Here is a 13,377-nt window from a genome sequence, read left to right as displayed (position 1 = left end):
TCTGCACGCTCTTCCACCATCCTCTTCCTCCTGATGCTGCTGCCTACGTCAGAGGTGGCGCTGCAGCTCTGTGTCGGCTGCAGCGCGGTGGGACAGATGTGCACAGGGATGTGAGGAAAGCTCCAACATAAGCAGGGGACTTTACATGGCTGACACAGCAGTGCAACTATGGACACCGACTCCTGCTGAACACACACACACACACACACACACGCAGCATAATCTGTGCGCACGTGCAGGCCTGGTGGGTGTGGTGTCATGACGGTCTGGATGACCTCCCACATGCAGGCCAGCGATAAACTGGAGAGGCAGCTTTTGGTCTCCGCAGAGCCGTGGAGCAGCAGCAGCTGTCGGTGCTGGTCCAGTGATTCCCTCCATCGGTGTAGAGACCCGGCGCTCACGGCGGCTGCTCAGGTGAGTCTCTCTCTGGATTCAGTTCTACACAATACAGGCTCAACAGTTGAGATACCCCTCTAATATTGTGTGTTAAAACAGACATAATGATGATACTATTGCAACTAGTTATTCTTTATAGTTTTTATAGAAAGTTTGACTTTTTAAGTTATTTTTGCAGTTTTCTGGTCCAAACTTGGACTTAATTGGACTATTAGGACGAGGACATGAAGGCACCGCAGTGAGCTAGACCTTCAAACGTGTTGCAGCCTCATTGTGATATTTGTGTGAAGACAGTTCATCCGTGTGCACGCTGTGGAGTAGACTGTGGCTATCAGGCGCACGTCCTGTGTTGCCAGGAGCGTGCACCTGCTCACGTAGCACACCTGGTGACCCCGCCCCCTTTCTTGCAAGATCTGTTGACACAAAGCTTCAAATACAAGTTTACATTTTTTTTTATCAGATATTTCAAAAAAGGGGGAACTTACAATATTGTATTTAATATACTAACAACCTGTGTGTTCAAGTGCATGTTGCTCATTGCATTCTTCATGTAGCGGTCACGTGTGCGTTTCTTACGTGTGGAAACAACGCACGTCTGTCAAGTGTGCCAAGAAAACAAGTGATAACTTGTGTGTTCATGTGTGACCCCTGGGTTTTCATTTCTTGGGTGTTTCTGTATCTCACGCCCATGAATCCTGTTGGATTCACCAGGTCTGCTGCTTCAGGCCCTTCAGGGTCCCGCTGTGGGTTTGGAGGGCCAAAGCTGACCTCCTCCTTCCCTTCCACACCTCCTTACCTCCTCATTGATAAACACCGCCACATGGGCTGCGTCAGCATTTCAAGGATTATTACTTGTGTTCCCACAGAACATATCTTTATCTGTGTACAGCAGTCATGAAAGTTATTTTAACAATGTCAGTGTCATTAAATACTTTTTTGTACAGTTCGTATTATTGTGAATAAGAGGGTTTTATTTCGGTTTTAGTGTGTATTTATGGAAAGTCACTTAGTAAATGTACTCCAGTATACTGTCCGTAAATGGAGTATTATCATTTAATGCCACGTTACACTGCAGCGCTTCAACAATTCAGAGAAAAATATTGTTCTTTTTTCATTATTTGACTTCAGTTACTTTGAGGATTAAGAATTTGCATAAAAATCATATAATCAACTCATAAAATGTGACACATTGCTGTAGATAAGTAGCTTATAATGCATCTTTATTGATAATCCAATAACATCTAATACTGACAGGCCATTCAAGTATTTTGACCTTGAGGTACTGCCTGTGTGTCCTCTTTGCTCTTCATTGTGTACTTCTGAAAACAAAAGGTTACAACCGTTCGCATCCTTGTGATCACTCTGAACCCCGTGTGCTCCTCGCTCACCACCTCTGTGTCTTATCCTCCTTTACGTTGTGTCTTTCTTACGGCTTGAATCTCTCAACGCTCCACCTCCATTTACCTTCCGTCCAGCTTGCAAGATGACCTTCAAGAGCTTTAGGGAGTACCTGGCCTGGCTGTACTACCAGTACCTGCTCATCACCGGCATCTATGTCCTGGAGCCCTGGGAGAAGTCCATCTTCAACTCCATCTTCTTCTCCTGCGTCGGCATGGTGGGCTACACTTCCTACGTCTTCGTGCCGGTTCACGTGCGACTCGCGCTGGAGTTTTTCTCTGGAATCTTTGGCGGCCAGCCAGAGAGCGCCATGGCACTCATGAAGTGAAAGATGGAGACGGGGGTGGGGGGAAAGGGAATCCTTGAGCCCCTCTGAACGCCATGGAGGTCCGTCACCGCTGCTCATCAAGAGAACATGGAGTCAGAGCCACGCTATCTTCTTCACGTCCTAAACCCTGTGGTCTGACCCGGCATTAGACACCCGGCTTTACTTTCACAGCCTCGCTTTGCAACGTGTTGTTGTTTGTTTGTGTCTTTCCTCACACGTCAGTCTTCCCACCTGTGGGTTTTGCATGATGGGGTCATACTTGGGTTGCACATTTGCATGCTTGTCTCACAGCAACATTCTGCTAGACTGCTCGTTCCTTCAAAACTTGTAAAGATTCTTCTGTAGGCACTTTCTGGAAATGTTGCTGCGTCCATAAAAGATACTAAAAAAGAGAGAGAGAGAGCGGTTGTAATCAAAGCAGCAGAGGACAAGATATCCTGAACAAAACAAAACCCTAAAGCATTGCCTCCCATAATATTTTTATTTCCCATAATGGGCTATTTCTTTTTATTGTCCATGCACTGAATTTACTCTCTGCCGTTTTATAATGTCTGACTTCAGAGTAGATTATTTATGGATTATTTAATGTCCTCAAGAGTTCCAACGGGTCCATGTTTACTCCTGTCTGTCTGTTGACCACATCAAGCAAAGCATTGCATTTAATAGATGGGGAAATGAGCATTGAGTGATTGTACAGCTGTCAACGATGATGCAAAAATGTCAAAATGTCTTTCTGAATGTACTGATGACGACAGTCAACTGTTGAGTGTTTGTTCTATCATGAGGAGCCGTGAACAAGGCAGTGCTTTTAGACACAGCCTGAGGAAAGCTCTCTTCAGCTCCAAAGAAGACATTACACAATTATTTTACAAGCTTTATTAAACGTGTTTATCTGCTGCATCAATGAGGCGCGTTCTCTCTGATCGTGAACCGCTTTCCCACATAAAAGTGGAGAAAGTATTCATCCGAACATCTGACATGCACTTAATGCTGCTGGCTGGTCTCGTATCAGACCCACGATCACCTGTATAGTTGCCTTTATGCACTGTAATGCCAGCTGGCATGGTCCAATGCACCTTTTCAAGTCTTCTGATAGCTGATCTTTCAAGGGGGAGTTAACAGGAACTTCAGCTATGCCATTAATCTAAAAGTGTCACCGTCAGGGATCTGATACGCAGCTGTGGAATTAGCATTTACTGATTAAAGTGAGGGATAAAAAGTTAACTCTCTTTATCTCCTGTTCATGCCAGCAAGGTGTGAGCACGAGCACATGGATACAGCACAGCTTTGTGGTTCAGGCTTTGGTAGCAATGGAGCTTTCCTCAAGCGGCAGCCTCTGAACTCAGAGCCGAACGGTTCGCTGTTTGTCTGACGGCCAAAAGGAGAAGGCGTCTTCCTCACATGTTGATCTACAGAGAAGAACCGGAGAGCAAATGAGTCGTTGTTGTGATTTCAGAGCATCTTTGAGGATCCGGGTCCAGCTGATCCCCTTTATTTATTCTGTCTAACATATTTATATACTCTGGTAAATGCTTGGCTGGTTACAATGTCAATTACCAAACTTTTCATGAATATTTATATCTGTGTTCTCGTGTGGCCATAAATAAAATCTTTGTTTTTCCACTTGAAAGCGATTTGTCCTAAGTTTAGGTCATTTAATTTGTCTGTATTGTGCGTGCTTTTTATACATGATAGTGCACTGTTCAGAGAATAAAGACGTCTTAAGACACTTGGGCAGCTGTTGTCTTTCTCATCCCGGTTGTGTGTCGATATGAAGAATCTGCGCATTCTGATGGTTTGACTTTAAAACGCTTAAACAAGAACACAGAGGCGCAAAGTCCTGACACAATGGATGAACCACATGAAGGGATTTCACACAGTAAGAGGCAGAGCCACAGAACCAGTTCTCCAGAGTGAAGGAATGAAGGAATGAATGAATGAATGAATGAGCCAGCTTTTCTTTCTTCTGTAGATTCAAGGCGCGCTGAACCACAGAGCTGTTTGCCTCCAGCGCACCATGACATGCAATGTGAACGTTAAATCGTTGAAACAAAGTCTGCTTTCAAGACTTTCTGGTAGAATTGTGTGAAAATGATGATGATGATGATGATGATGATGATGATGAGAAAACAAACATCCTGGAAAGCGGCAGAGAGAGCAGGTGACATGTTCATGCGTCGCCACCAGACGCCTGCTAACGTTTCTGTTTCCTTTCCTTTTATTTCCTCTTCATTTTATTTCCTTGTTCCTCAATTCCTTTCCTTAACCCTGCTCTCTTGTACTCTTCTTATATATTTCCTCTTCTCTCATTTCATTTCTTTGCTGAACTTTCTTCTTTCCTTCACCTGACATCCTCTCTGTCACACGTCCAGGTGTGTTTTCCAGCCTCAGGTTCTCCTGTTGATGTGTTCTCCTGAAAGAAGAACCCAGAGATAATAATAATAACAATAATAATATGAATAATACTAGGTGTAAGCAGGAGAGGGTCAGTGTTCAGTCTGTGATAAATACACAACCAGGTTCCAGTTTACAAGGAAACTCCAAAGTGATCAATATTAATACATATTAATACATTTGAATACATATTAATACATAATACAAGTTATGGATACCATTCTCATCTCTCTCTTTCTCTCTCTCCTCTCTCTCCTCCTCTCCCCCTCGCCCCCTGCTCCCTCCCGCCCCTCCCCCCTCCTTTCTCTCTATTGTTCAGCTGGTGTGTTTATCATGAAGTGAGCGTTTCTATGGTGATAACCTCCGACTCTTTGGCCACAGTCTTTGACTGACGTGTAAAAAAACAATGGAGACGTTTGACACACAGGACATTACAGCTGGTACATGATCTGTGAATTGTAATAATATATTTATATTGTTCTATTCTCGAGTCTCTTCTGGTCTCCAACTAAACACAATCTGCTTCGTCTCATTTTCTTCAACTGGAAATGTTTTTATGTATTTGTGTCACTAAATGTTGAGTCCTTCTGAAGGAAAGAGTCTCATTGTCTAAACTCTCTCACATGCACATATGCAAACTGTTTTCCTTCTGTAACTTGCGAGATTTAGTTTCTTTTCAGGGTCAATTAGAGTCACTTTAATTGAATTGTCTGCTACAGAGTATGGCTTACTTAAGAGGTGGCCAAACATCTATTTATATAGTTTTATATGACCGATTGTGAACAACCAATGAAATGTTTTTTTTATAGTTAACTGTATATCTTTTTAACAGTTGGGTAGTTTAGGAAGAGTGGCTTCTTAAAGGAAGGGGGATCGTTGTTTGTACTGTGTGTTGTGTCTTATTCAGAACATATTTTAACCGTATTTTTAAATGTTTTATTAAGAAACATTCATTTCCAATAGTTAGATACTCATACGTAGACTTTTCTATTCCCTCCATGGCCTAGCTCCCCACTCTACAGTACATCTGAGATATGAATCAGTCAATATAATAAACTAGGAGTGGTTGGCCTGATAAAACATGAGCCCAGCAAGGCGGCTGGACCCGAACGCTGGCACGTTCCCTCCAAATGAAAACATGTTAGTCTGGCTCATAATAAACATTGATGAAGCGCATTGAAGAGACCGACTATCTGTCTCCTAAATATAGACTTGCGAGTGCAACATCTTCACCACCATCTGGATATTGCAAATTATGAAGTCAAGGGCTTATGATAGCTGATACATGTGAATACATTTGTGTTCATGCAGAATCTTTGTCGTTAAACTTAAAACCCAAGTCTGCCACCAAGTGGTGAGGGAGAGAAATACTTTTGCTTAATTATTTCCCTCTATTACTCTTATTATCTTTAATTTAAGAGCTGGTTCCCGTCGTGGTTCTGTATTCAGAGTTTGGTGCTGTGTAATTATGGAAAAGATGATTATTGTCATCAATGTGCTCCTGCAGGGATGATTGAGCTCAAGGGTTTAATATGAAACTCTGAAGGGAGACAGGGTTTTGTTTTGTTCCTTTCACTTGATATCAAACCTCTTCGGTCTTCACGGGGTCACGAGTCCGTTTGGTGAATTTGAGTCGATCCCCGGGGAGAGAACTGTGCAGACTGTGTTATTAATTTAGGGACATGACCGAGACCATTTCATGACACACATATGGTACGATATTCCTCAAATGATAAAAACACCCACAGAAAAAACATGTGTGCATGTATAAGTGTACCATGAGAAATGCATTTATGAAATAATCAATGCTTTGCACAGATGGATTTGAAAGGGGGAATTTGACATTGTTTTCGATAAGCAATATAGTAATGATGTAAAGTAATGAATGGAGTGGTATTCCTGCAGTTGTATAGTAGACTATCACTGTTTAACTACTTTCTTTGACATACTACACGATAAATACTTATGACAAACTAAACTTTGACTTTTAAAATTACTTTTTCAGCGTTCTATACTCGTTTTGTTTCCCCACAATACATCAAATGGAGCAGCATGGTGGTTTTGTGGTTACCACTGTTCCCCAAATATTCAGAAAATGTCATCGTGTAGTGTGTCATTAGAGTCTAAAAACCGTCCTAATAACATATGTGTTAGTCAAAGAGCTTTGGAGGTGCTAATAGTGAATCTTTCATCACCTTTTTACAGAGGCAGGTGAGCTGTTTCCCATTGTCTCCGGTCCCATAACTATCTGCTTGAATAAACAGACAAACATGTAAGAGGTATCAATATGTTCATCTCCAAACATGTCCAACTATAGATCTGAAGCTACGATGCCTTCGTCAGTATTACAACAAATAATTCCATATATTTCCTTTGAATAGAAAAGGTCCAAGTAAGGTATAACTCAACAAGGAGTTACTGGGCAAAGTGTGGCGGGAGAGCGCTTGCACACCGTCAACACGGCTCTTCTCTGCCAGTAGATCGCTCGCCAAAGTCATTAGCTGCTAATTCGGCAGGATCTAGATGTTCTCTGATAAAACCCCACAATGAAGAACAAGACACTGTCTCTGGCCTCTGAGCACTGGAGCAGTCTGCAGTGACCGGCTGTGTGTTGGTTACTAAACAAGTCTCTACCTCATTGTCTCAGTCTCACCCTCTCTGTATTCACTGCAGCTTGCAGACCGAATGAACAGGGTTAAAGTAAGGCAATCCACCTCCATCCAGCCAAGCCTTCTTTGGCTCTCTCTCTCTCTCTCTGCTGAGTAAGTTAACCCTTACGTATCTCTTGCCGAGTGGTGTGTGTGTGTGGTGTGTGTGGATGGAGGCTGAGGGCAGAGCCGGTGCCGGAGTTACATGAGCAAACAGGTGAGCGGCGCCTCGGTCCTCTGTGACCAGCTGGCTGCTGTAAACTGACCGCTGCTGTTTTGTGTCATGTGAATGGAGCTGAGAGACGACGGGGTCGAGGTCGGGCATGGAGAACCCCAGAGGAACCCCCCTCTCAGGACTCGGCATATCTTACGCTCCATCAGTTTGTCTCTTATGGAGGGGCAAGTCAGGGACACTTCATCTGAGCTGCTGGGAAGGAGGGAGAAAAAGAGCGTGTAAATTGAGGTGACGAGGTAAAGAAAGGTATGTGAGAAGATAAAAAAAAAGTGGTTTAAATATCTTCTCCTATTTAGTAGCCCCCATCCCACCATCACTCCTCTCTGTTTCCCAAATTTCATTTCCCTTCTTCCTGCTCACTCACAGCTGGTCATGGATCCCTCTGAGGCTGTGAGGTCTTTGACAACTGAGGCATGTCCACTGCTCAAACATTCACAGACCGGTCCAGAGTTTCGAGGACACAGCGACCAGAAAATCACTTTTCTGCAAAAACCTGATGCTCTCCCGTTTCACCCAAAGAATGAATCATTGTCCAGCAAAACAGTATGAATCATAGTTAGCAAATATGGCTGCCAGCAGTATCGGAGGCTCGCGCAGAAAGTCGGTCACAGTGATCAGGCAAGCGTTGCGACCGCACTGATTTGAAGTAGATAAGCGGGTTCCTTTGACAAACAGCTCAGGTTTAGCAACTGCTGAGTGAGGAGATTATCAGGGCTCTTAAGGCTCAAGCTTTCTTCTGGATGTTTACCAAGTACTAGTATGGTAGTCTTTAAATACTGAGCTCCCTCTGTTGCAGGCCAGTTTGCAGAGCGAGGCGTGAAACATTTTTAATTAATTTTTACAGACATTGCAATCTTGGTGTACTGTCAAACCTCAACTTGCAGCTGAGTGGCACCACATGTAGAAGATCTGTAAAGATGTTTTTGCACCATCGTGCAGCCTACGGTCCAAACCTACGCTTAAAAAACAGGCCGCCGTATCGGCCCGGCCCTTTGTCACAGACCCTCTCTTTGCTTGGCTTTGTCCCCGCGTAAAAGCCCGGGTAGTAAGTTGGATGATGGAGGGATGCGTCCCATATCGGATGACCCATTGCCCCTCGGCCTTTGCTCCTCGCCTAGCTTGCAGCGAGGGAGCGCTCCTGGCGGGTGCTGTATCCCATGTCACAAAAGCACCTTTCTACACAACGGGGGTACAGAGAACGGGCCACAGCACAGTGGTTCTCCTTGGGTTGGCTCCAGGCCGCCAGTTGGATTTCAGACCTCCCCCTGTGATTCCAGCAAACAGCCTCTCATTGGTGGGGACGCTCTCTCGTCCGAGCCAGAAAGACCTGGAGCTCCATGGGCTGCCTCCAAGCCACCGCTAGAGAGGATAAATGACCATTCCACTTATGCATCACCGGGTGAGTCCAATCAGTTTTGCTGGATTTCACATTTTGCAGAGAAAGTTGAATCTCAGCATAGAAAATATTGATTGATGTGTATAGAATGGAATATCTAGGTTGAGGAGCTTACTGACCAAAAATGAAAATGAGGAAAATGCAAGTTTTCATTGCAGTTAAACATTGTAATTTACTGATAAACAACAGCTTTGGTCAAACTGCAGACTCACAGAGTCACGACGGCACATGACTGATGTAGTGTCAGAAATGTACAAGTAGAAACAATGAAAATAATCACAATAGTAGAAATAACATTGAGAATCATAGTAGATGAGAGCAGAGATGGCTCGATGCTCTGCTGCGTGTTTTGTAACAGTGAACTGCTCATCAGCGTGTGCTGTTTTTGTAAACTCTCGTCTTTAAATCTAATGTGGAACGACAATGAAAAGAGAGCAAACAAACAGGAACGAGTGCCTCTCAACTCGTGTGTTCTCAGATCCCAGTCAACCATGAGGAAGATCTCCTGTCAGTCCGCCCTTGCAGCTCTGGTTATGGTCGCTCTCACCGTGGTGTCCTGCGCTGAAGCCAAGACGACCCAGAAGCCCAAGTACCAGCACACCAAGAAGCCGCTCGCTCAAGTCCCTGTGCGCGTCCCCGTCACCACCAGCGCCCCCAAGACCCTTAAGGACCCCGTGAAGCCCCAGCCGCCGCCCCCCACCGCGAGGACCCCCTATCTACACCACGAGCCACAGTACTACACGGATGGCACCGAGCCCCCTGGCGCCGGGCCTGAGAACTACACCCTAGACTACAACGAGTGCTACTTTAACTTCTGTGAGTGCTGTCCACCTGAGAGAGGCCCCAGGGGACCAAAGGGGGACAGAGGCCCGGCAGGTAAAACAATCACTGATAAAGTGCCATGAGGATTGTTTGTCGGTTAGCTTACAGCATTTTAATCTGTGTTTGCTTGTAAGGCCCACCGGGGGACAAAGGCCTGGGAGCAGCTGGTTTACCCGGCCAATCGGGAGCCAGCGGCCCGATGGGGCTGAGAGGAGACAAAGGTAAGTGTAATATTGCTTGATACACATTTTAAAATGCTCATTTCATTATAGACATTATGAAGGACATTATAAAACAATGGGCCTCTTAGCACAACACATACTGTACAGGGGGCCCATCAAAAGAACCTGATGCAGTCTGTTCTTGGTCTTCTTCACGTACGAGCATTTGTGAAAAAACGTCTTTGTGATGCTCGTGTTGGATATTGCTCATTGATTCATTTCTTAGGGGATAAAGGGGACAGAGGCAGCGGCGGGCCCGGCGGTCCACCAGGACTCCCGGGGAAATCAGGACAAAAAGGTGCCAACTTCTTCTGCTGATGGTTGAATTGTTTTACGTCGTCTCCAGACTTCAGTATTCCTGACCTTGTTGCAGGTGATGCCGGCTCGAAAGGCGAGAAAGGTGAAACGGGGCTGCGAGGGGTCAGAGGTGACGGCGGGGCGAAAGGAGAACTCGGCCAGAACGGGACGGCCGGTGAGAAAGGAGAACCAGGAAAAGACGGGCCGGCTGGTGCTCCGGGGGCGGCTGTGGAGATCGGTCCTAAAGGAGACAAGGGCGATAGGGGGGAGTGTGGCACTTTTGGGGAGAGAGGACCGAAAGGTGATCGAGGGGATACAGGATCTCCCGGCATTCCAGGAGGGATGGGCATTCCAGGAATGAACGGCAAGCACGGCTCCCCGGGTCCCGTGGGCCTCCGTGGGGATCAGGGACCTCCAGGACCGCAAGGAGAACAAGGGTTTCGAGGGCCTCAGGGACCACAGGGCATACGAGGGATGCTGGGGCCGAAAGGGGACCGAGGCCCCGGGAAGAGAGGCGAGCGGGGCGTCCGGGGATTGAAAGGGTCGAAGGGGTCGGAGGTTGTCCAGAAGCGCTCCGCCTTCAGCGTCGGCATCTCTCCGAGGAAGTCCTTCCCCCCCTCCGGCTTCCCGATCCGCTTCGACAAACTCTTCTACAACGAGGAGAACCACTTCAACGTCACCTCCCACAGCTTCACGTGCGTCCACGCCGGGGTTTACGTCTTCTCCTTCCACATCACCGTACGCAACCAGCCGCTGCGCGCCACGCTGGTCGTGAACGGCTCGCGGCGGGTCAGGACGCGGGACTCTCTGTACGGTCAAGACATCGACCAGGCGTCCACGCTCGTGGTGCTGCGGCTGGTGGCGGGTGATCAGGTGTGGATGGAGACGCTCAGAGACTGGAACGGGGCCTACGCCAGCAGCGAGGACGACAGCATCTTCTCCGGGTTCCTGCTTTACGCTGACGCAGCCTGAAGCGCTCCCGATGACGTCTTCACGGGACTGTTTGATGTTCATCAAACACTAGTGGTGCCACACTCACTACTTATGGACCGCTCAGAACCTGTACTGCACGCAAATATGAAACGGTCCATATCCAAATGATGCTATTGTATTATTATCTCATTTATATTACCTGTTATTTCTGATTTTAAAAAAAAAGTTGTGTTTGCTGCCGAAATATTTATTTACAACTTTTCCGTCTACACAACCCTCGTATGTGAACATGTATCACAACACATAGCTGCAGGGTGAATGATCCACAAGAAGAGGTTCATTGTGACCTTTTGAGAAAACACACGTTTCTACCCAGGGAATCCAGCGGGAGAAGAAGACATTAAAAAGATGACAATATGAGCAAAATGGCAAAGAGACAAGGATGTGACTCAACCTGTGGCTGGATGTGTGTTTCTTTTGAGGATAACTCCTTCCAGCCCTGCTCAGTGTTCCTGAAGCTTACACTTTGCCTGAAGTGATTATTGATAATCTAGTTTTGCCCCCGTTGTAATCCTGACACGACGACGTGTCACACCCTCACAGAGAAGTTCCTTCATGACTTGATGCTCTTTTGTTCCTCTCTTCCATCTCTTTGTTTACTGCTGTCTTCTGCTTCCTGTTAATCTACATGTTTACTCAACTGAAACATACAAATATATGATGTATGTGTTAAGTAAACAGAACATCACCATGACCTATAAGATTAATAATGTAAATGTACTGTCACTATAAAAATACTTCTAATATGTAAACAGTATAACTGTACAACAGGGTTGTAAAAAGAGTTAATTACAAATAAAATACAATCAAACATACGATGGAATGTTTTATTTATTTGAACCAATACAACATTACAGTAGTTATTAATTCCCAGCAGATCCAATTAATTTTTTACAGATGAGACCATGAAGCTGACATGCTAACATGCTAAATGAATACACAATGAATCATGTAAAACCTGCACTAAGAGCCCAACGGCCCCATGTGAGTGTGATTGAGTTCAGATAGACGGACATTCATATTCTGATTAAGTAAGATTAATTTCTGCAATAGTCTGAAATGTATGATGATTTGCTGCCAGAGGACAGTGTCTGGAGAGTGCTATGGAACGTCACCTTCAGTTATGTCACCTTCAGTTATGTCACCTGATCCTTCAAACATGTCATCTAACTCCTCAGTTATGTCACCTGATCCTTCAGTTATGTCACCTGATTCCATAGAAACATTGAAAGCAGCCGCAGTTTGATTACGAGACTGGACTGTCGGTACCAAGGTGCTCGGGGCTGACTGTGAGGGCTTCTGGGTAGTGTATGAGGATTGGAGGCTCGCTCCAGCCGGGTGAAAGGAAGCAGGAGTCGTGGTGGAGCGGAGTGGGGAGGGCCGGGCGGCAGCCGGCTCGGCAGCAGGAGAGAAGATAGTGGAGCCTAAAGGCCTCGGAGCTGTGGGACGAGCAGGAGTCTGTGATCCTATTGGGTCAGAGACACGTGGACCTCAGAAGCTGTGCTACTGCTGCTCACATCATTCACGGTTTTAACGTCATAAACTCAAAGCTCCTTTTTCTCATTTTCCCCAAAAAATGAGAGAAGTGTGTTTTTTCAAAACTAGAACTGTGTTATCTCTGCTAAAATACCGAAACGCTTGTGAGAAGATGCGTGAGGTTTTTTAATTAAACAAATTAAATAGTTAAGTTTTAATATTTCCATAAGCTATTTAACACGACAAAGGGATTTTAAAGTTGTACTAAAACCTTCACAAGTACCCCTTAGTTTAAATACTATTATTATTTCATATTTTTAAAAGGGTCTAAACAGGGTCGGTATTCAGATGAAGGTCAGAACTTGTTGAACTGGTAAGAACAGATAAGGAAAGGATTTGAGTTTGAAGTCGAGAACACAGCAGTAACATCTCCTTCTAAGTACCTGTCGCTTCTCCAAAGGATTTGGGTTCACTCTCCCTGGAGATGCCCAACTCCAGCACCCTGGCCTTGCAGCTGTACTGGCCTGGGGTCCGTCTGACCAGATCATTGTTCTCAGACATTGCTGTTCCCAGGCGGTGGCCGTTCTTGTAGAAAAAGAAATTTACTGGAGGCGCAGGAGGGCGGGCGTTGTACTGCAGGTGGCAGACGAGCTTCATCTTATTCACCTGAGTCAGCGTATTGTCTGAAACGATCTCCAAAAAGGGCTGCGACAGAACCTCTGAGATAGAGCCACAAAGACAGAAACATCAACAACACGTTCAACATGTTAATA

The 13,377-nt window shown here is 45.5% G+C and overlaps 3 protein-coding genes across 3 annotated transcripts in view; 2 read left to right on the top strand and 1 right to left on the bottom strand.

The window, feature by feature from the left end:
* Positions 1 to 1,879: 1,879 nt before the first annotated feature.
* On the top strand, positions 1,880 to 2,122 carry sptssb (serine palmitoyltransferase, small subunit B). The gene has a single exon (XM_068584137.1). It carries the CDS (start codon positions 1,880 to 1,882, stop codon positions 2,120 to 2,122), a length of 243 nt encoding a protein of 80 aa, XP_068440238.1.
* A 7,164-nt stretch (positions 2,123 to 9,286) lies between these two features.
* On the top strand, positions 9,287 to 11,107 carry otol1b (otolin 1b). The gene is made up of 4 exons (XM_068584136.1): positions 9,287 to 9,671; positions 9,752 to 9,838; positions 10,065 to 10,136; positions 10,212 to 11,107. Exons 1-4 carry the CDS (start codon positions 9,287 to 9,289, stop codon positions 11,105 to 11,107), a joined length of 1,440 nt encoding a protein of 479 aa, XP_068440237.1.
* An 834-nt stretch (positions 11,108 to 11,941) lies between these two features.
* Positions 11,942 to 13,377, bottom strand: part of LOC137790849 (Fc receptor-like A) — a 3,257-nt gene continuing 1,821 nt past the window's right edge. Inside the window, exons 5-6 of the mRNA XM_068585401.1 lie at positions 13,048 to 13,323; positions 11,942 to 12,594 (exon numbers count right to left, since the gene is read on the bottom strand). Of these exons, the coding sequence (XP_068441502.1) occupies positions 12,230 to 12,594; positions 13,048 to 13,323 (641 nt within the window). The 3' untranslated portion in view covers positions 11,942 to 12,229. The remainder of the gene's footprint in view (positions 12,595 to 13,047; positions 13,324 to 13,377) is intronic.

Source organism: Clinocottus analis, unplaced genomic scaffold (genome assembly GCF_023055335.1).
Source record: "Clinocottus analis isolate CAN_PGR_092001 unplaced genomic scaffold, fCliAna1.0.p SCAF_2, whole genome shotgun sequence".
Classification (NCBI taxonomy): Eukaryota; Metazoa; Chordata; class Actinopteri; order Perciformes; family Cottidae; genus Clinocottus; species Clinocottus analis.
Note: the sequence above shows the minus strand (reverse complement) of the source record. Positions and strands in the feature narration are given on the sequence as shown.